This window comes from Oncorhynchus nerka, linkage group LG20 (assembly GCF_034236695.1).
Source record: "Oncorhynchus nerka isolate Pitt River linkage group LG20, Oner_Uvic_2.0, whole genome shotgun sequence".
NCBI classification, from domain to species: domain Eukaryota; kingdom Metazoa; phylum Chordata; class Actinopteri; order Salmoniformes; family Salmonidae; genus Oncorhynchus; species Oncorhynchus nerka.
Genome location: NC_088415.1, coordinates 95033291 through 95056118, shown reverse-complemented (window position 1 = coordinate 95056118; position 22828 = coordinate 95033291). Strand labels below are relative to the sequence as shown.

General features: G+C 51.4%; 1 protein-coding gene across 2 annotated transcripts; it reads right to left on the bottom strand.

Moving 5' to 3' along the window:
- Nucleotides 1–4: 4 nt before the first annotated feature.
- Nucleotides 5–16723, bottom strand: LOC115117865 (zinc finger protein ZFMSA12A-like). 2 transcript variants are annotated; one of them, XM_029646368.2, is made up of 9 exons: nt 16579–16723; nt 14673–14878; nt 10584–10676; nt 10280–10375; nt 9064–9174; nt 7991–8114; nt 1499–2234; nt 1114–1231; nt 5–993 (listed from the first exon to the last, which is right to left on the bottom strand). In XM_029646368.2, the coding sequence occupies exons 1-9, from the start codon at nt 16580–16582 to the stop codon at nt 415–417; spliced, it is 2067 nt and encodes a 688-aa protein (XP_029502228.2). In that variant the 5' UTR covers nt 16583–16723; the 3' UTR covers nt 5–414. The 2 variants fall into 2 exon arrangements, with proteins under 2 accessions (XP_029502228.2, XP_029502229.2); XM_029646369.2 differs by having other exon boundaries at nt 14673–14875.
- Between the last annotated feature and the right edge of the window lie 6105 nt (nt 16724–22828).

Sequence of the window (22828 nt, the reverse complement as noted above, 5' to 3'; positions counted from 1 at the left end):
TAAATGATTTTCAAGTGTTTTTTTTTTTTTTTTTAATGTGCAGAAGAGGTATTCACACACCCTCATAACTAGATGACCACAAATGATAGTTCTGACTTTTGATAGTTTACATAGGCTGATAACGTGGAAAACATGTGAAATGTCAACAAGCTAAAAGCACGGTGATATTTAGATGAGTCTCAACTGAAGACAAAAACACGACCTCGTTCCCAGACTCGACTCTACAACAGCAAATAGAACATTCCACTTCCTCTAAAGAATTAAAAATAGAAGCAGAGTTTCTGGTCCCGATATTAACAATGAAGTATATTGCACTCAAGTCGACTTCCAACTATCGCTCCTTTACGAGCCGTCATTAGAAAATAACATTTTTTATATTCACAATACGTATTTCCTCTGCAAGTGGTCATTCTACTACAGTCGCTCCCCACTGCTCACATCCAACGACTGGGAGGCAGAGTGAGTCTTTAAATGTCTCTTCAGGTGATTTAGGCAGGTGTAGGTCTTGGAACAGAGATGGCAGGGGTACGGTCTCACCCCTGTGTGGTTCAGAACATGTTTCTTCAACTCCGCACCGCGAGAGAACGCCTTGCCACACTCGTGGCAGATGTAGGGTCGTACTCCCGTGTGTACACGCATGTGAAGCGTGACCTTACTGGCCATGGTGAAGCCTTTCTCGCAGACGGTGCATTTGTACGGTCTCTCCCCAGTGTGTGTTCTCCTGTGGATCTGCAGCTCTCCTGCGGAGCAGAAGGCCTTGCCGCAGTCAGAGCAGAGGAAAGGTTTCTCCCCTGTGTGAGTCCTGATGTGTATCGTCAGGTTTCCGTTGACAGAGAACCGCTTGGTGCAGTAGGTACACTGGTACGGCCTCTCGCCGGTGTGAGTCCGCATGTGGAGCTTCAGGTCTCCTTTGCACCGGAAGGCCTTTCCACAGCTGGGGCAGATCTTGGACCTCTCTTGGGAGTGACGTTGCTCGTGGTTATTTTGCCAGACCTAAACAAAATACATTTTATTAGACATTTAAAATATATTAGTCGTCTTAGGTTAACAATACACAGCTTTTTCTTGTCTTGGAAATGTGTTGAAAAGAAAATGCACAAATCAATACAACACCTGGGAGCTGAAGCCCTTTCCACACTGTTTACACTTGTAGGGTTTGTCTTCAGCACCGTGGGCCTTCTGGTGGGCCCTCAGCTCCGCCACGCCCGGGAATGGTCCCTCCCCACAGTACCTGGCCATACATTAGGTTAGCACACAGACAGTCTATTCCCTAGAATTAATTTATAGATATAGGGCTCTGGTCAAAACTAGTGCCCTGACTAGGCTGTAAATTTTGACTGTTCACCTTAAAGTGATTGAAAAACATTAATGTCGTGTACTCAACAATCATGAATCACAGACCGGTATCCCAAATGGCACCCTAGTTCAAAACTAGTGCACTATATAGGGTCCCGTTTGGGACAACCACATACAGCAACAGGGTATCCGTATAATATACCTGCAGTTGAAGACCTTGTCAGTGGAGTGGGTTACCAGGTGTTTCTTTAATGAGTTGTGCCACTTGAAGACTTTCCCACACTGCGGACACTCAAACTGGCCCGCCTGACCCAAACCGCTGGCCCGTCTACAACACCGGTGGCTGACCCGCTCTCGGACCGACCCAAAACTGCTCCCGCATTTAATACAGACATAGGCAGCGTTGGAACACTGCGTTCGGCGGTGGGTGGACATCTCCGAGGACCTTCTGAAGGTCTTACCACACTGGGAACACTTGTAAGGGTTCTCCCCCGTGTGGAGTCTCTGGTGCTCCAGCATCTCATAGCGGTAAATGAAACAGCGGCCGCACTGGGGACACCTGTGGGCCACGCGCTGCCGCGGCTGCTCCGATGACACCCCGGAGGAGGCTGACGGGGCGTGTTCAGCTGTAGTGCTGCTCAGGGAGTATTGGTGCTCCGAGACGACCGCTTCTCGTCCTTCCTCAGACTTCGGTCTCTCCTTCAGGTGAATTTCTCCTTCAGATCCTTGGGTTTCTACTGAATCTGTTCCAGTATTTTTATCCACACTTGTTTTTAACTCGGCCCATTGGTCAGTCAAACTGTCAGTCGTAACCCCCTGGTCGTCTCTGATCTCCAAGGGCGGGCTGTCGCGGGCGCTGTGGCGCGAGGCATTGGCCAGTCTCAGTGATGGAGGGAAGGATAACGAGACGAGGAGACGGTCCTCTGTCCTCGAGGGAACTGAACAGTGACAAGCAGGACCAATGGAAAGAAGATAGGAAAGGTGAGTCGTCTATAGGAAAGGTGAGTCGTCTATAGGAAAGGTGAGTCGTCTATAGGTTAGTGAAAGGCGAGTCGTCTATAGGAAAGGTGAGTCGTCTATAGGTTAGTGAAAGGTGAGTCGTCTATAGGTTAGTGAAAGGTGAGTCGTCTATAGGTTAGGAAAGGTGAGTCGTCTATAGGTTAGGAAAGGTGAGTCGTCTATAGGTTAGGAAAGGTGAGTCGTCTATAGGAAAGGTGAGTCGTCTATAGGAAAGGTGAGTCGTCTATAGGAAAGGTGAGTCGTCTATAGGTTAGGAAAGGTGAGTCGTCTATAGGTTAGTGAAATATAATGCTATAGAACGTCATCTACAGTCAGACAGAATATGCATCCCAAATGGCACCTATTCCCTATATAGTTCACTACTACGACCCTATATAGCGCACTGCTACGACCCTATATAGCGCACTGCCACGGCCCTATATAGCGCACTGCCACGGCCCTATATAGCGCACTGCCACGACCCTATATAGCGCACTGCTACGACCCTATATAGCGCACTGCTACGACCCTATAGAGCACTGCCACGACCCTATATAGTGCACTGCTACGACCCTATATAGCGCACTGCCACGACCCTATATAGAGCACTGCCACGACCCTATATAGTGCACTGCCACGACCCTATATAGCGCACTGCTACGACCCTATATAGTGCACTGCTACGACCCTATATAGTGCACTGCCACGACCCTATATAGTGCACTGCCACGACCCTATATAGTGCACTGCCACGACCCTATATAGCGCACTGCCACGGCCCTATACCCTATATAGCGCACTGCCACGACCCTATTCCCTATATAGTGCACTGCCACGACCCTATATAGAGCACTGCCACGACCCTATATAGCGCACTGCCACGACCCTATATAGCGCACTGCCACGACCCTATATAGTGCACTGCCACGACCCTATATAGTGCACTGCCACAGCCCTATACCCTATATAGCGCACTGCCACGACCCTATATAGAGCACTGCCACAGCCCTATACCCTATATAGCGCACTGCTACGACCCTATAGAGCACTGCCACGACCCTATATAGTGCACTGCTACGACCCTATATAGCGCACTGCCACGACCCTATATAGAGCACTGCCACGACCCTATATAGCGCACTGCTACGACCCTATATAGTGCACTGCTACGACCCTATATAGAGCACTGCCACGACCCTATATAGTGCACTGCCACGACCCTATATAGCGCACTGCCACAGCCCTATACCCTATATAGCGCACTGCCACGACCCTATTCCCTATATAGTGCACTGCCACGACCCTATATAGAGCACTGCCACGACCCTATATAGCGCACTGCTACGACCCTATATAGTGCACTGCTACGACCCTATATAGAGCACTGCCACGACCCTATATAGTGCACTGCCACGACCCTATATAGCGCACTGCCACAGCCCTATACCCTATATAGCGCACTGCCACGACCCTATTCCCTATATAGTGCACTGCCACGACCCTATATAGAGCACTGTCACGACCCTATATAGCGCACTGCCACGACCCTATATAGCGCACTGCCACGACCCTATATAGCGCACTGCCACGACCCTATATAGTGCACTGCCACAGCCCTATACCCTATATAGCGCACTGCCACGACCCTATATAGCGCACTGCCACAGCCCTATACCCTATATAGCGCACTGCCACGACCCTATATAGCGCACTGCCACAGCCCTATACCCTATATAGCGCACTGCCACGACCCTATTCCCTATATAGTGCACTGCCACGACCCTATATAGCGCACTGCCACGGCCCTATATAGCGCACTGCCACGACCCTATATAGCGCACTGCCACGACCCTATTCCCTATATAGTGCACTGCCACGACCCTATATAGAGCACTGCCACGACCCTATATAGCGCACTGCCACGGCCCTATATAGCGCACTGCCACGGCCCTATATAGCGCACTGCCACGACCCTATATAGCGCACTGCCACGGCCCTATATAGAGCACTGCCACGACCCTATATAGCGCACTGCCACGACCCTATATAGCGCACTGCTACGACCCTATATAGCGCACTGCCACGACCCTATATAGCGCACTGCCACGGCCCTATATAGCGCACTGCCACAGCCCTATATAGTGCACTGCCACGACCCTATATAGCGCACTGCCACGGCCCTATATAGCGCACTGCCACAGCCCTATATAGTGCACTGCCACGACCCTATATAGCGCACTGCCACGGCCCTATATAGCGCACTGCCACAGCCCTATACCCTATATAGCGCACTGCCACGACCCTATATAGCGCACTGCCACAGCCCTATACCCTATATAGCGCACTGCCACGACCCTATTCCCTATATAGTGCACTGCCACGACCCTATATAGAGCACTGCCACGACCCTATATAGCGCACTGCCACGACCCTATATAGCGCACTGCCACGACCCTATATAGCGCACTGCCACGGCCCTATATAGCGCACTGCTACGACCCTATATAGTGCACTGCTACGACCCTATACCCTATATAGTGCACTGCCACGGCCCTATATAGCGCACTGCCACGACCCTATATAGTGCACTGCCACGACCCTATTCCCTATATAGTGCACTGCCACGGCCCTATATAGCGCACTGCCACGACCCTATATAGTGCACTGCCACGACCCTATATAGAGCACTGCCACGGCCCTATTCCCTATATAGCGCACTGCCACGGCCCTATATAGTGCACTGCCACGGCCCTATATAGTGCACTGCCACGGCCCTATATAGCGCACTGCCACGACCTTATATAGCGCACTGCCACAGCCCTATATAGCGCACTGCCACAGCCCTATACCCTATATAGCGCACTGCCACAGCCCTATACCCTATATAGCGCACTGCCACAGCCCTATACCCTATATAGCGCACTGCCACAGCCCTATACCCTATATAGCGCACTGCCACGACCCTATATAGTGCACTGCTACGACCCTATATAGTGCACTGCTACGACCCTATTCCCTATATAGCGCACTGCCACAGCCCTATATAGTGCACTGCCACGACCCTATTCCCTATATAGTGCACTGCCACGACCCTATTCCCTATATAGTGCACTGCCACGACCCTATTCCCTATATAGTGCACTGCCACGACCCTATTCCCTATATAGCGCACTGCCACGACCCTATTCCCTATATAGCGCACTGCCACGACCCTATTCCCTATATAGCGCACTGCCACGACCCTATTCCCTATATAGCGCACTGCCACGACCCTATTCCCTATATAGTGCACTGCCACGACCCTATTCCCTATATAGCGCACTGCCACAGCCCTATATAGCGCACTGCCACGACCCTATTCCCTATATAGTGCACTGCCACGACCCTATATAGCGCACTGCCACGACCCTATTCCCTATATAGCGCACTGCCACGACCCTATATAGCGCACTGCCACGACCCTATATAGCGCACTGCCACGACCCTATATAGCGCACTGCCACGGCCCTATATAGCGCACTGCCACGACCCTATATAGAGCACTGCCACGGCCCTATATAGCGCACTGCCACGGCCCTATATAGCGCACTGCCACGGCCCTATATAGCGCACTGCCACGACCCTATATAGCGCACTGCCACGACCCTATATAGCGCACTGCCACGACCCTATATAGCGCACTGCCACGGCCCTATATAGCGCACTGCCACAGCCCTATACCCTATATAGCGCACTGCCACGACCCTATACCCTATATAGCGCACTGCCACGACCCTATTCCCTATATAGTGCACTGCCACGACCCTATATAGAGCACTGCCACGACCCTATATAGCGCACTGCCACGACCCTATATAGCGCACTGCCACGACCCTATATAGCGCACTGCCACGACCCTATATAGCGCACTGCCACGACCCTATATAGCGCACTGCCACGACCCTATATAGCGCACTACTACGACCCTATATAGCGCACTGCTACGACCCTATTCCCTATATAGCGCACTGCCACGACCCTATATAGCGCACTGCTACGACCCTATATAGCGCACTGCCACGGCCCTATATAGCGCACTGCCACGACCCTATATAGCGCACTGCCACGGCCCTATACCCTATATAGCGCACTGCCACGACCCTATATAGCGCACTGCTACGACCCTATTCCCTATATAGTGCACTGCCACGACCCTATATAGCGCACTGCCACGGCCCTATACCCTAATATACTACACTGCCACGACCCTATATAGCGCACTGCTACGACCCTATATAGCGCACTGCCACGACCCTATATAGCGCACTACTACGACCCTATATAGCGCACTGCCACGACCCTATATAGCGCACTGCCACGACCCTATATAGCGCACTGCCACGACCCTATATAGCGCACTGCCACGACCCTATATAGCGCACTACTACGACCCTATATAGCGCACTGCCACGACCCTATACCCTATATAGCGCACTGCCACGACCCTATATAGCGCACTGCCACGACCCTATATAGTGCACTGCCACGGCCCTATTCCCTATATAGCGCACTGCCACGACACTATATAGTGCACTGCCACGACCCTATATAGAGCACCGCTACGACCCTATATAGCGCACTGCTACGACCCTATTCCCTATATAGCGCACTGCCACGACCCTATATAGCGCACTGCTACGACCCTATATAGCGCACTGCCACGGCCCTATATAGCGCACTGCCACGACCCTATATAGCGCACTGCCACGACCCTATATAGCGCACTGCTACGACCCTATTCCCTATATAGTGCACTGCCACGACCCTATATAGCGCACTGCCACGGCCCTATACCCTATATAGCGCACTGCCACGACCCTATATAGCGCACTGCTACGACCCTATTCCCTATATAGCGCACTGCCACGACCCTATATAGCGCACTGCCACGGCCCTATATAGCGCACTGCCACGGCCCTATATAGCGCACTGCCACGGCCCTATTCCCTATATAGCGCACTGCCACGGCCCTATATAGTGCACTGCCACGACCCTATATAGCGCACTGCCACGACCCTATATAGTGCACTGCCACGGCCCTATTCCCTATATAGCGCACTGCCACGACCCTATATAGCGCACTGCCACAGCCCTATACCCTATATAGTGCACTGCCACGGCCCTATATAGCGCACTGCCACAGCCCTATACCCTATATAGCGCACTGCCACGACCCTATTCCCTATATAGTGCACTGCCACGACCCTATATAGAGTACTGCCACGACCCTATATAGCGCACTGCCACGACCCTATATAGCGCACTGCCACAGCCCTATACCCTATATAGCGCACTGCCACGACCCTATTCCCTATATAGTGCACTGCCACGACCCTATATAGTGCACTGCTACGACCCTATTCCCTATATAGTGCACTGCCACGACCCTATATAGTGCACTGCTACGACCCTATATAGCGCACTGCCACGACCCTATATAGCGCACTGCCACGACCCTATATAGCGCACTGCCACGACCCTATATAGCGCACTGCCACGACCCTATATAGTGCACTGCCACGGCCCTATTCCCTATATAGTGCACTGCCACGGCCCTATACCCTATATAGCGCACTGCCACGACCCTATATAGTGCACTACAGTAGAGCATTATAAAGGGAATAGGTTGCCATGGGAAACACAGACAGAGGCTTACCGCTCTTGGGCAGCTTCCCGGGGCAGTGTTGGTTCTGTAGCAGAGACTTCAGGTCCTCTCCGTGAGAGACACAGCGCATGTAGTCCTCCAGAACAGAGGGGGCAGCACTGATCAACAACGCAGTCTGAACAAAGAAGATAAATCACATTGTATTGGTCACATACACATGTTTAGCGAAATGCTTGTAAATGAAACTAATATTATGATGAAATACAGCTGTACTAGTTTTACAGTTATTCTACCTACACCAGTGAATTGTCATGTAAGCAGTGAGGCCCGAGGGGGCGTGGTATATGGCCAATATACCACGGCTAAGGACTGTTCTTATGCGCGACGCAAAGCTGAGTGTCTGGACACAGCCCTTAGCCGTGGTATATTGGCCATATACTACAAACCCCCCGAGGTGCCTTATTGCTATTTATAAACTGGTTACCAATGTAAAAATACGTTGTATACGGTCTGATATACACCACGGCTGTCAGCCAATCAGCATTCAGGGCTCGAACCACCCAGTTTATTCTAAATAACCACGTTTTGACCCAACCCTGTATAATCCTTTTATCTCGACTCATCTGACACCGGACTAGTGTGAGATGGGCAACAATGGACCTGGTGTTACTCAGTGTCACCGGCCGTGTCCCAAATCTGACTACTTACTGTGTACTAATCATACTACTTAGAACAGACTGTTCCGTAGAAATAAATGCAGTAAGCAACAAATAACATTCTAGGCCCCGCCTCCTGAGAAGAGCCACATTCTAGGCCCCGCCTCCTGAGAATATCATTATACTAGGCTCCTCCCCCCGAGAACTCGTAATCTAATGCGTCGATTCCTGCCATTGGTTCATTTTGGTACAGCACTTCCCCTTATCAGCCGTTGAAGACTGTTCCTCCGTAGTGAATTCTACTGGAGGAAGAGCTGAAATGTGAGTATGACATCACGACATTTAAATCATACTCCATTTTTAGAAAGTTTGATAGGATGTCAATTCTCTCATACCTAAAATGGCTGCCATTTACAACACAAGTATAAGGGTATTCGGACATTGTAGCAGTGCTGTCCAGCGGTGTACCTGTTTGAAGTCTGGGACCGGCAGCAGCTCCTCCAGCCTAGACAGGAAGTGGCACACCAGGGTTTGCAGCGATGAGTCAAAGTTAGGACCATACTCCACAGGGAACACCACCTGACAGACAGAGTCAAAGTTAGGACCTTACTCCACAGGGAACACCACCTGACAGACAGAGTCAAAGTTAGGACCTTACTCTACAGGGAACACCACCTGACAGACAGAGTCAAAGTTAGGACCATACTCCACAGGGAACACCATCTGACAGACAGAGTCAAAGTTAGGACCTTACTCCACAGGGAACACCACCTGACAGAGTCAAAGTTAGGACCTTACTCTACAGGGAACACCACCTGACAGAGTCAAAGTTAGGACCTTACTCCACAGGGAACACCACCCGACAGACAGAGTCAGAGTTAGGACCTTACTCCACAGGGAACACCACCCGACAGAGTCACAGTTAGGACCTTACTCCACAGGGAACACCACCTGACAGACAGAGTCAGAGTTAGGACCTTACTCCACAGGGAACACCACCCGACAGACAGTCAAAATTAGGACCTTACTCCACAGGGAACACCACCCGACAGAGTCAAAGTTAGGGACTTAGTTAGAGATGAAACTTGAAAGATCCCAGAGGGGAAACCCAACAACCATAGTGAAGGGAGTCTGATCACTGTTCCAAAAAAACGGCATCCTGTCTTGAGATTATAACACCAACATGGAGCTTCATGATCTGAGAAGAGAAGTCCATCATGGAGGTTAGGAGCCCTGTGTTCCCTCCTATCTGGGTCTTCCACTAGGCTCTATCTCACCTTGAAGAAGTGTTCCCTCATATCTGGGTCTTCCACGAGGCTCTATCTCACCTTGAAGAAGTGTTCCCTCCTATCTGGGTCTTCCACGAGGCTCTATCTCACCTTGAAGACGTGTTCCCTCCTATCTGGGTCTTCCACGAGGCTCTATCTCACCTTGAAGAAGTGTTCCCTCCTATCTGGGTCTTCCACGAGGCTCTATCTCACCTTGAAGAAGTGTTCCCTCCTATCTGGGTCTTCCACGAGGCTCTATCATACCTTGAAGAAGTGTTGCCTCCAATCTGGGTCTTCCACTAGGCTCTATCTCACCTTGAAGAAGTGTTCTGGCTATCTGGGTCTTCCACTAGGCTCTATCTTACCTTGAAGAAGTGTTCCCTCCTATCTGGGTCTTCCACTAGGCTCTATCTTACCTTGAAGAAGTGTTCCCTCCTGTCTGGGTCTTCCACTAGGCTCTGGATCAGCTTCAGGAAGTTGGCTTCAGCAAATTCAATCGCTGCATCGTTTGACTACAAACACATAAAAGGATCCAGACAAACATCACAAGCTGGCCACAGTGTTGGTTTCCTGGAGACAGCCTAGTCCTGGACTAAAAAGCAAACAAATAAGAGAATGATCTTTGAAAGTGCTTTTTAGTCCAGGACTTGTTTCAACTGCCCCTTACTGTTCAAGAGAATGGGCTAGTCAGAATATCTCCTCAGTTGATTAACCACTCACCCGTTTCAGACCAGATGCTGTGATTCTATCCAGGTGTGTTTGAACAGCCTTGAGGTCATCAGGATGTCCAGATCGGATCAGTTCCAGAGTCACCTGAGAAGAGACCCAGCCAGTTACCACCCGAGACCCAGCCGGCTACCACCCGAGACCCAGCCGGCTACCACCCGAGACCCAGCCGGTTACCACCCGAGACCCAGCCGGTTACCACCCGAGACCCAGCCGGTGAGACCCAGCCGGTTACCACCCGAGACCCAGCCGGTTACCACCCGAGACCCAGCCGGTGAGACCCAGCCGGTTACCACCGAGACCCAGCCGGTGAGACCCAGCCGGTTACCACCCGAGACCCAGCCGGTGAGACCCAGCCGGTTACCACCCGAGACCCAGCCGGTGAGACCCAGCCGGCTACCACCCGAGACCCAGCCAGGTACCACCCGAGACCCAGCCAGTTACCACCCGAGACCCAGCCAGTTACCACCCGAGACCCAGCCAGTTACCACCCGAGACCCAGCCAGTTACCACCCGAGACCCAGCCAGTTACCACCCGAGACCCAGCCAGTTACCACCCGAGACCCAGCCAGTTACCACCCGAGACCCAGCCAGTTACCACCCGAGACCCAGCCAGTTACCACCCGAGACCCAGCCAGTTACCACCTGCCATGTGCATTCAACCATCTGCAGCCTCCAATCACAGACACCAAGCCCCTCCTCCTGTGCTGTGTGCACCTTCCCACACAGACACCAAGCCCCCCTCCCCTGTGCTGTGTGCACCTTCCCACACAGACACCAAGCCCCTCCTCCTGTGCTGTGTGCACCTTCCCACACAGACACCAAGCCCCTCCTCCTGTGCTGTGTGCACCTTCCCACACAGACACCAAGCCCCTCCCCCTGTGCTGTGTGCACCTTCCCACACAGACACCAAGCCCCTCCTCCTGTGCTGTGCGCACCTTCCCACACAGACGCCAAGCCCCTCCCCCTGACACTCACAACAAAGTCGAGATGAAAGATCACTTCTTCCTCTCTGACAACAAGCAGTTTCAACTCCCCATTAGCATTTGAGGTTTGGTCCGACATAGGGTCGGTCATATTAACACCGAAACAGATATTTACTGTTGTCGTAGAAATTACCACTAAGGATCCCAAAGTCGAGCTTAAATTAATTAAAGCTTAACTGCCTGTAGCTCAGGCCCTGAAGCAAGGATATGCATATTATTGGTACCACTTGAAAGGAAACACTTTCAAGTTTGAAATGTCAATTGAATGTAGGAGAATATAACAATAGATCTGGGAGAAGAAAATACAGGGAGAAAAAAACCCAAACGGTCTTTTTCTACCACCATCTTTGAAATGCAAGAGGAAGGTTCTAGCCATCACTCTGGTTGTAATTCCGTTGGTGTCCTCAAGATGGCAGCAGTGTGCGCGCAACATTTCAGATAGATAACTTGTAGTATGAGTGAACCAGAAGACTTTCAGTGTGAAGTTCCCAGGTACATTTGGGCGAATCGTGAAGGAGACATTCGCATTCATATTTACATTTTTCGGCAAGAATATCGTCAAATGTGTATAGCTTTCCAAGTATTAGAAGTTCAACATTTACAAAACAACCATTTTTCATAACTCTGAATATCCTTATAATTTCTGTCCAAAATGAAAAGGCATGCTGTCGTACAAGGTTAGTAGCTACATTTGACGACATATACATGGTTTCCGATACTCCCGTAAAAGCCCAGCTCATTGGCTATCTAGCTAGCTTAGTTTGACCCCGATTGGTGCTTCTCTGACAAAAGACAGTCGTTCAAGTGATCAGCGGGCCATGGTGTCGCTCTCTGACCAAATATGGTGTCCTATAGGATATACTACCCCCCCTAATGATATAGTGAAGTCTGGTTACGTTCTAGGATCTCTGAGGAATAAATACGAACGTGATTTGACTGGTTGAACCAACGTTGAGGGTTTGATTTTCACAGATTCCTCTCTTTGCAAATTGAACGAGAGGAAATACAAAAATCGATCGTGCATGCTATTTGGACCTTTTTAGGATATAAAATCCTTTTTCATCTAACAAAATGACACTTCATGTTATCTCTGGGACCCTTTAGATGATATATCAGAGCAAGATTTCAGAATGTAAGTAGACATTTCACCTTCAGAGGAGAATGTATCAAACCTATCTCGGTGGGAAAAGTGTTTTGTTGCTAGGAGCTCTCCTCAAACAATAGCATGGCATTTTTTTCCCCCGCAGTATTAGCTACTGTAAATTGGACAGTGCAGTTATATTAACAAGAATGTAAGCTTTCAGCTGATAGAAGACACTTATATGTAGCGACATTGTTGTTTCTCTAAAATCTGCGATCGTGACATAACGAGCTGCATGATTTACAACTGTCCCGTTGAAGGGACGCCGGTCCTTAATTATTCATATCTTTAGTCGTTTAAGTTAACACTGAAATAGTTTTTCCAACCCAGTGCAATCGTGCAATCGGTGCAATCGGAAAGTATTCAGACCCCTGGACTTTTCCCCACTTCGTTACGTTACAGCCTTATTCACAATGGATTAAATTGATTTACAAAAGAACAACAAAAAACACAATACACAATAATGACAAAGCAAAAACAGGTTTTTAGGAATTTGGGCAAATGTATTAATTCAACTGAAATTTCACATTTTCATAAGTATTCAGACCCTTTTCTCAGTACTTTGTTGAAGCACCTTTGGCAGTGATTACAGCCTCCAGTCTTCTTGGGTATGACACTACAAGCTTGGCACACCTGTATTTGGAGAGTTTCTCCCTCTGCATATCCTCTCAAGCTCTGTCAGGTTGGATGGGGAGTGTCGCTGTACAGCTATTTTCAGGTTTTTCCAGAGATGTTTGATCGGGTTCAAGTCCGGACTCTTTCTGGGCCGTTCCCGAAGCCACTCCCGCGTTGTCTTGGCTGTGTGCTTAGGGTCATTATCCTGTTGGAAGGTGAACCTTCACCCCAGTCTCAGGCCCTGAGCGCTCTAGAGCAGGTTTTCATCAAGGATCTCTCTGTACTTTGCTCCGGTCATCTTTCCCTTGATCCTGACTAGTCTCCCAGTCCCTGCAGCTGAAAAACATCCCCACAGCATGATGCTGCCACCACCATGCTTCACCGTAGGGATGGTGCCAGGTTTCATCCAGACGTGACACTTGGCAGTCAGGCCAAAGAGTTCAATCTTGGTTTCATCAGACTAGAGAATCTTGTTTCTCATGGTCTGAGAGTCCCTTAGGTGCTTTCTGGCAAACTCCAAGCGGGCTGTCATGTGCCTTTTACTGAGGAGTGGCTTCCGTCTGGCCACTCTATCATAAAGGCCTGATTGGTGGTGTGTTGCAGAGATGGTCGAACTTCTGGAAAGCTAATTGCCACAGAGGAACAACTCTGAATCTCTGTCAGTGACCATCAAGTTCTTGGTCACCTCCCTGACCAAGGCCCTTCTTCCCCGATTTTATCAGTTTGGTCAGGCAGCCAGCTCTAGGAAGAGTCTTGGTGGTTCCATACTTCTTCCATTTAAGAATGATGAGGCCAATATGTTCTTGGGGACCTTCAATGCTGTAGAATATTTTTGGTACCCTTCCCCAGATCTGTACCTCAACACAATCCTGTCTCGGAGCTCAACAGGCAATTCCTTCAACCTCATGGCTTGGTTTTTACTCTGAATTGCACTGTAAACTGTGGGACCTTATATAGACAGGTGTGTGCCTTTCCAAATCATGCCAAATCAATTGAACATACCACAGTTGGACTCCAAGTTGTAGAAACATCAAGGATGATCAATGGAAACAGGATGCACCTGAGCTCAACTTCAAGTCTCATAGCAAAGGGTCTGAATACTTATGTAAATAAGGTATCTGTTTTTTTAATTATACATTTGCAGACATTTTACATTTGATCAATTTTAGAATAAGGATGTAACGTAACAAAATGTAGAAAAAGTCAAGGGGTCTGAATACTTTCTGAATGCATTGAATATATATATATATATATTTTTTTTTTTACACTGTTTGGACCCCTAAGGATTTCAACAGCAGAAAACAGCAGAAACATCCTTGAGATTGATTGGGAATCTCTTACCCGTCCTCTGAGAGCCAGGATGAGCAGCCACCTCTGTCTGTTGGACAGGAGTTCTGGAACCACCTCTGTTACCATGGACACAAACTCCTCCAGCTTCCCATAATGCTTTGTGTTGCCCTGGCGCACCACCTGCCACATAACTGCTGACATCATCCGGAGAGGAGGGACCAGCAGGCCCAGGGACGGCAGAGGAAAGGGGGATTCTGCTAGGAGGAGAGAGGGGGGAGGAGGAGGAGGAGGGGGGAGGAGGAGGAGAGGGGAGAGGAGGAGAGAGGGAGGAGGAGGAGAGAGGGAGGAGAGGGAGGAGGAGAGGTTGAGTCACTAGTGAGGCATAGTTAATTGTCTAAATAAGCGAAAGGCCTCATCCCTTTCTGAAAATCAGATCATGATGCTATGACTCCTGCTATTGTAGTGTACCCTGGCGCTATGACTCCTGCTTCATTTTTACAAGCAGAAGCTCACAAAAGGAAGTACCTCTTTACATAGAGAAATGTTCCTCCGAAGAGGCTACAGGACTGCTTTGATAGTGCCGACGAGTTAACCACCTCAGTCCCCAGTTAGCGCCGACGAGTTAACCACCTCAGTCCCCAGTTAGCGCCGACGAGTTAACCACCTCAGTCCCCAATTTGCATACCGCCCCAACAGAGCCACAGACGATGCAATCTCAATCCCACTCCACACTGGCCTGTCCCACCTGGACAAAAGGAATACCTACGCAAGAATGCTGTTCATTGACTCCAGCTCAGCGTTCCACACCATTGTTCCCTCCAAGCTCATCACTAAGCTTGGGGCCCTGAGTCCTGACAGGCCGTCTCCAGGTGGTGAAGGTAGGCAACACCACCTACACTACACTGATCCTCAACACAGGGGCCCCACAAGGGTGCGTCCTTAGTCCCCTCCTGTACTCCCTATTCACCCACGACTGCCTCCAGAGGGTGGTGAGTCCGAAATCACCGGGAGCACAGGACCTCAGCCCCGCCGAGTCTGTTCACCCCGCTACCATATGTATATACTGTATTTTAGTCCGTCATTCAATGATTGAGATATAGAGCGATATAAAGATAGTGATGTAGATTTATCTATACACACTATATAACATATACACTATTTTATCCATGTATTCTTCAGATATATTAGTCTAGCCACATACATCCCATCACAGACAGCGCTAATCCAAATATAGTTTTTATTCCATTATTTTAGGTGTGTGCATTGTTAGATATTACTGCACTCTTGGAGCCAGGAACACAAACATTTCGCTACACCCACAATAATTTTTGATAAATGTGTATTCAACCAATAAAATGTGATTTGAAAGAAAAGGGGAGAGGAGAATTATTAAGTGAATTTATAAATGGCTTGCCAATTTTGGATTTTCTGCAGCAGAACATCTGGGAAACGGCATAAATTAGCACCTCTGGGTCCATGAACAACACACGTTACGATGTTGGACGCATAAAGGACCTTCGTCTTTCATATCAGCGAGAAATAGTTCAAACAAAACCATGTTTACTGAAGACAGAGTGGACTGCTAATTAACTACATGCCTCTCTGAACAACACCTTTGCGTAACCGGAAGATCAAAGCCACAAACAAACACGGTGTCACTTAAAAATACAGTTGTCTGCCACTGTTAATATAAAACTGGTTACTAGTGTATATAGATAGACAAGTTGTCATTATTCACGGTGTATGCATTACGTGTTACTTTCCTATTGTTCCGCTACTTCTCCCTGTATGGTCGGGAAGGGCCCGTATTAAGCATGTGAAGAGGACCATTTGATGTGGGCTAAGCTACATTTAGATAAAACAGCAATGGAGGGCCGAAACAAGATAAAACTAACTAGATATAGAAGCATAATGGCTAAGCTACAAAACAAAATATACGACTTTAGCTAATACATACCCATGTTGCACCTCTAAGCAACTTAACGCTTCGGATTGTTACAAAGACTAAATGAAATTAGCGTTGTATTTATTTATGTTTTTTTAAATGCTAGTTAGCACAAGAACACCAGTTTTGGCGTTTTCTTTGTTGGTTATAAAAGAGACACAAATGTACTTCCGGAAACTGAACTTCCGGAATTTTTCGTGCATAGAGATAGATAGAGGTCTTATCTTTATATCTGTGACATTATAGAGTCTGTGACAACATGGGCTGCCCCACTGAGGCTTTACAACCCAGAGGAATCCCCATCCAGTTGACTACTTAAAAATGGATGGCGGAAGCATGGTGAAAGCCCTCAACGTCGCTTCCTGTGCTAAAATAGACTTTTAGGCCACTAGAGTTTCTATCCTTCTCTATGGGTCCGTTCTCGCTCAGCGTCTCGTCAGCAACACTAAAAAAGTACTTCCAGATCACGGAATTTCTGATTTTCAAATAAAAGTCCCTCACGTAATAGTAGAAACGTGTAATTAACCTGTATTTATTCATAATGTATGAAAAATAATTGTCTAAACATTAACAATGATAACTATTTGTTCATTTTTAAGTGACATTTCCATTAAATGTGGGTTTTAAAACATGTTCCAAGGTCAAATAAATTCCCCCAATGCAAATCATTGTATATGTATTACATATTGGATTATAGAGAAAAAAGTATTATTTGTGCCAATGTAAAAGTCGAGTTGGGGGTTTGTATAATCTATGTCATTTCATGGAGCTCTGAATAATACGGAGTGCTGCTGGCCTAAAGGGCTGGAGGGGGTAGGTAGCTGGCCTAGAGGGCTGGAGGGGGCAGGTAGCTGGCCTAGAGGGCTGGAGGGGCAGGTAGGGCTGGGGCTGGAGGGGCAGGTAGCTGGCCTAGAGGGCTGGAGGGGGCAGGTAGCTGGCCTAGAGGGCTGGAGGGGGCAGGTAGCTGGCCTAGAGGGCTGGAGGGGGCAGGTAGCTGGCCTAGAGGGCTGGAGGGGGCAGGTAGCTGGCCTAGAGGGCTGGAGGGGGCAGGTAGCTGGCCTAGAGGGGCTGGCCTAGAGGGCTGGAGGGGCAGGTAGCTGGCCTAGAGGGCTGGAGGGGGCAGGTAGCTGGTCCCAAAGGGCTGGAGGGGCAGGTAGCTGGCCTAGAGGGCTGGAGGGGAGGGCTGGCCTAGGGCTGGAGGGGGCAGGTAGCTGGCCTAGAGGGCTGGAGGGGCAGGTGGAGCAGGTAGCGTGGCCTAGAGGGCTGGAGGGGCAGGTAGCTGGCCTAGAGGGCTGGAGGGGGTAGCTGGCTCAGAGGGCTGGAGGGGCAGGTAGCTGGCCTAGGGCCAGAGGGCTGGAGGGGGCAGGTAGCTGGCCTAGAGGGCTGGAGGGGGCAGGTAGCTGGCCTAGGTCCCAGAGGGCTGGGGGGCAGGTAGCTGGCTAGGTCCCAGAGGGCTGGAGGGGGCAGGTAGCTGGCCTAGGTCCCAGAGGGCTGGAGGGGGCAGGTAGCTGGCTGGTCCCAGAGGGCTAGAGCTGGCTAGGTCCCAGAGGGCTGGAGGGGGCAGGTAGCTGGCCTAGGTCCCAGAGGGCTGGAGGGGCAGTAGGGCTGGTCCCAGAGGTCTGGAGGGGCAGGTAGCTGGCCTAGGGCCCAGAGGGCTGGAGGGGGCAGGTCCCAGAGCTGGCCTAGGTCCCAGAGGGCTGGAGGGGCAGGTAGCTGGCCTAGGTCCCAGAGGGAGGTAGCTGGCCTAAAGGGCTGGAGGGGCAGGTAGCTGGCCTAGAGGGCTGGAGGGGGCAGGTATCTGGCCTAGAGGGCTGGAGGGGGCAGGTAGCTGGCCTAGAGGGCTGGAGGGGGCAGGTAGCTGGCCTAGAGGGCTGGAGGGGGCAGGTAGCTGGCCTAGAGGGCTGGAGGGGGCAGGTAGCTGGCCTAGAGGGCTGGAGGGGGCAGGTAGCTGGCCTAGGTCCCAGAGGGCTGGAGGGGGCAGGTAGCTGGGCTAGGGCCCAGAGGGCTGGAGGGGGCAGGTAGCTGGCCTAGGTCCCAGAGGGCTGGAGGGGGCAGGTAGCTGGCCTAGGTTCCAGAGGGCTGGAGGGGGCAGGGCCTGGTCCCAGAGGGCTGGAGGGGCAGGTAGCTGGCCTAGGGTCCCAGAGGGCTGGAGGGGCAGGTAGCTGGCCTAGGTCCCAGAGGGCTGGAGGGGGCAGGTAGCTGGCCTAGGTCCCAGAGGTCTGGAGGGCTGGCCTAGGGCCCAGAGGGCTGGAGGGGCAGGTAGCTGGCCTAGGTCCCAGAGGGCTGGAGGGCAGGTAGCCTAGGTCCCAGAGGGCTGGAGGGGGCAGGTAGCTGGCTGGCTGGAGGGGCAGGTAGCTGGCCAGAGGGCTGGAGGGGGCAGGTAGCTGGCTAGGTCCCAGAGGGCTGGAGGGGGCAGGTAGCTGGCCTAGAGGGCTGGAGGGGCAGGTAGCTGGCCTAGAGGGCTGGGGGCAGGTAGCTGGCCCAGAGGGCTGGGGGCAGGTAGCTGGCCCTGGAGGGGCAGGTAGCTGGGTCCCAGAGGGCTGGAGGGGCAGGTAGCTGGCCTAGGTCCCAGAGGGCTGGAGGGGCAGGTAGCTGGCCTAGGTCCCAGAGGGCTGGAGGGGGCAGGTAGCTGGCCTAGGTCCCAGAGGGCTGGAGGGGCAGGTAGGTCCCAGAGGGCTGGCCTAGGTCCCAGAGGGCTGGAGGGGGCAGGTAGCTGGCCTAGGGCCCAGAGGGCTGGAGGGGGCAGAGCTGGCCTGGTCCCAGAGGGCTGGAGGGGGCAGGTAGCTGGCCTAGGTCCCAGAAGGCTGGAGGGGGCAGGTAGCTGGCCTAGGTCCCAGAGGGCTGGAGGGGGCAGGTAGCTGGCCTAGGTCCCAGAGGGCTGGAGGGGGCAGGTAGCTGGCCTAGGTCCCAGAGGGCTGGAGGGGGCAGGTAGCTGGCCTAGGTCCCAGAGGGCTGGAGGGGGCAGGTAGCTGGCCTAGGTCCCAGAGGGCTGGAGGGGCCAGAGGGCTGGAGGGTCCCAGAGGGCTGGTTTTGGTGGAGGGACTGGAGGGGGAAGCCAGCAGGGCTAGGTCCCAGAGGGCTGGTTTTGGTGGAGGGGACTGGAGGGGGCAGCCAGCAGGGTTAGGTCCCAGAGGGCTGGTTTTGGTGGAGGGACCGGAGGGGGCAGCCAGCAGGGCTAGGTCCCAGAGGGCTGGTTTTGGTGGAGGGACCGGAGGGGGCAGCCAGCAGGGTTAGGTCCCAGAGGGCTGGTTTTGGTGGAGGGACCGGAGGGGGCAGCCAGCAGGGTTAGGTCCCAGAGGGCTGGTTTTGGTGGAGGGACTGGAGGGGGAAGCCAGCAGGGTTAGGTCCCACAGGGCTGGTTTTGGTGGAGGGACTGGAGGGGGAAGCCAGCAGGGCTAGGTCCCAGAGGGCTGGTTTTGGTGGAGGGACTGGAGGGGGCAGCCAGCAGGGTTAGGTCCCAGATGGCTGGTTTTGGTGGAGGGACTGGAGGGGGAAGCCAGCAGGGCTAGGTCCCAGAGGGCTGGTTTTGGTGGAGGGACTGGAGGGGGCAGCCAGCAGGGTTAGGTCCCAGAGGGCTGGTTTTGGTGGAGGGACTGGAGGGGGCAGCCAGCAGGGTTAGGTCAGGGAGTGGTCAGAGAGTTGTCAGGGAGTGGTCAGGGGGAGAAGGGGGCAGGTAGCAGGGGGTGGTCAGAGAGTTGTCAGGGAGTTGTCAGGGGGAGAAGGGGGCAGCCAGCAGGGTTAGGTCAGGGAGTGGTCAGGCAGTTGTCAGGGAGTGGTCAAGGAGTGGTCAGGGAGTTGTCAGGGAGTTGTCAGGGAGTGGTCAGTGAGTGGTCAGGGAGTTGTCCCCAACATCATATGAATGAGTGATGGTACAGAACGGCATATGCAAGATGCAGTAGATGGTATCGAGTACAGTTTATACATATGAGATGAGTAATGTAGGGTATGTAAACAAAGTGGCATAGTTTAAAGTGGCTAGTGATACATGTATTACATAAAGATGCAGTAGATGATATAGAGTACAGTATATACATATACATATGAGATGAGTAATGTAGGGTATGTAAACATTATATTAAGTAGCATTGTTTCAAGTGGCTAGTGATATATTTTACATCAATTTCCATCAATTCCCATTATTAAAGTGGCTGGAGTTGAGTTAGTGTGTTGGCAGCAGCCACTCAATGTTAGTGGTGGCTGTTTAACAGTCTGATGGCCTTGAGATAGAAGCTGTTTTTCAGTCTCTCGGTCCCTGCTTTGATGCACCTGTACTGACCTCGCCTTCTGGATAATAGCGGGGTGAACAGGCAGTGGCTCGGGTGGTTGTTGTCCTTGATGGCCTTCCTGTGACATCGGGTGGTGTAGGTGTCCTGGAGGGCAGGTAGTTTGCCCCCGGTGATGCGTTGTGCAGACCTCACTACCCTCTGGAGAGCCTTACGATTGTGGGCGGAGCAGTTGCCGTACCAGGCGGTGATACAGCCCGACAGGATCTGTAGAGGTTTGTGAGTGCTTTTGGTGACAAGCCGAATTTCTTCAGCCTCCTGAAGTTGAAGAGGCGCTGCTGCGCCTTCTTCACGATGCTGTCTGTGTGGGTGGACCAATTCAGTTTGTCTGTGATGTGTACACCGAGGAGCTTAAAACTTACTACCCTCTCCACTACTGTCCCATCGATGTGGATAGGGGGGTGTTCCCTCTGCTGTTTCCTGAAGTCCACAATCATCTCCTTTGTTTTGTTGACGTTGAGTGTGAGGTTATTTTCCTGACACCACACTCCGAGGGCCCTCACCTCCTCCCTGTAGACCGTCTCGTCGTTGTTGGTAATCAAGCCTACCACTGTAGTGTCGTCCGCAAACTTGATGATTGAGTTGGATGCGTGCATGGCCACGCAGTCGTGGGTGAACAGGGAGTACAGGAGAGGGCTCAGAACGCACCCTTGTGGGGCCCCAGTGTTGAGGATCAGCGGGGTGGAGATGTTGTTGCCTACCCTCACCACCTGGGGGCGGCCCGTCAGGGGAGTCCAGTACCCAGTTGCACAGGGCGGGGTCGAGACCCAGGGTCTCGAGCTTGATGACGAGTTTGGAGGGTACTATGGTGTTAAATGCTGAGCTGTAGTCGATGAACAGCATTCTCACATAGGTATTCCTCTTGTCCAGATGGGTTAGGGCAGTGTGCAGTGTGGTTGCGATTGCGTCGTCTGTGGACCTATTTGGGCGGTAAGCAAATTGTAGTGGGTCTAGGGTGTCAGGTAGGGTGGAGGTGCTATGGTCCTTGACAGGGTCAGGGTTCCATAGCCGCAGGCAGAACAGTTGAAACTGGAGCAGCAGCACGGCCAGGTGGACTGGGGACAGCAAGGAGTCATCATGCCAGGTAGTCCTGAGGCATGGTCCTAGGGCTCAGGTCCTCCGAGAGAGAGAAAGAAAGAGAGAATTAGAGAGAGCACACTTAAATTCACACAGGACACCAAATAGGACAGGAGAAGTACTCCAGATATAACAAACTGACCCCAGCCCCCCGACACAAACTACTGCAGCATAAATACTGGAGGCTGAGACAGGAGGGGTCAGGAGACACTGTGGCCCCATCCGATGATACCCCCGGACAGGGCCAGACAGGAAGGATATAACCCCAGCCCCCACACCACTAGAGGGATATCTTCAACCACCAACTTACCATCCTGAGACAAGGCCGAGTATAGCCTACAAAGATCTCCGCCACGGCACAACCAAAGGGGGGGCGCCAACCCAGACAGGAAGATCACATCAGTGACTCAACCCACTCAAGTGACACACCCCTCCTAGGGATGTCATGAAAGAGCCCCAGTAAGCAGTGACTCAGCCCCTGTAATAGGGTTAGAGGCAGAGAATCCCAGTGTCTTCCACATTTAACCCAACCCTTCTGAATCAGAGAGGTGTAGGGGGGCTGCCTTAATCGACATCCACATCATCGGCGCCTGGAGAACAGTGAACTGCCTCGCTCAGGGGCAGAACGTTAGATGTTTTGCCTTTCGGTTACGGGCTCAACTCTCCTACCTGCCGCCCTAGTTAAAATGTACATAAAACTAAAATGTTAAAATGTACATAAAACTTTGAACAGTTCTTATTTTCCTAAAAAAACAAACAATATATTGCTCTTTTTTGTATGTTCTGGCAACTCAGTGATTGTGATCATTGTGATGATACATTTAAACGTCTTTGCCACATTGGTTTTTGGACGTGAACTGAATTGTCCCTGGTGGTATCCTCCAACCATCCCATCTAGCGGT

Coding starts and splice junctions, on each gene's coding strand:
- LOC115117865 (XM_029646368.2), bottom strand. Junction 8,115..9,063: donor CGGTCCCAGACTTCAAACAG/GTACACCGCTGG, acceptor TTCTTTGTTCAG/ACTGCGTTGTTGATCAGTGC. Junction 1,232..1,498: donor GACAAGGTCTTCAACTGCAG/GTATATTATACG, acceptor ATGTATGGCCAG/GTACTGTGGGGAGGGACCAT.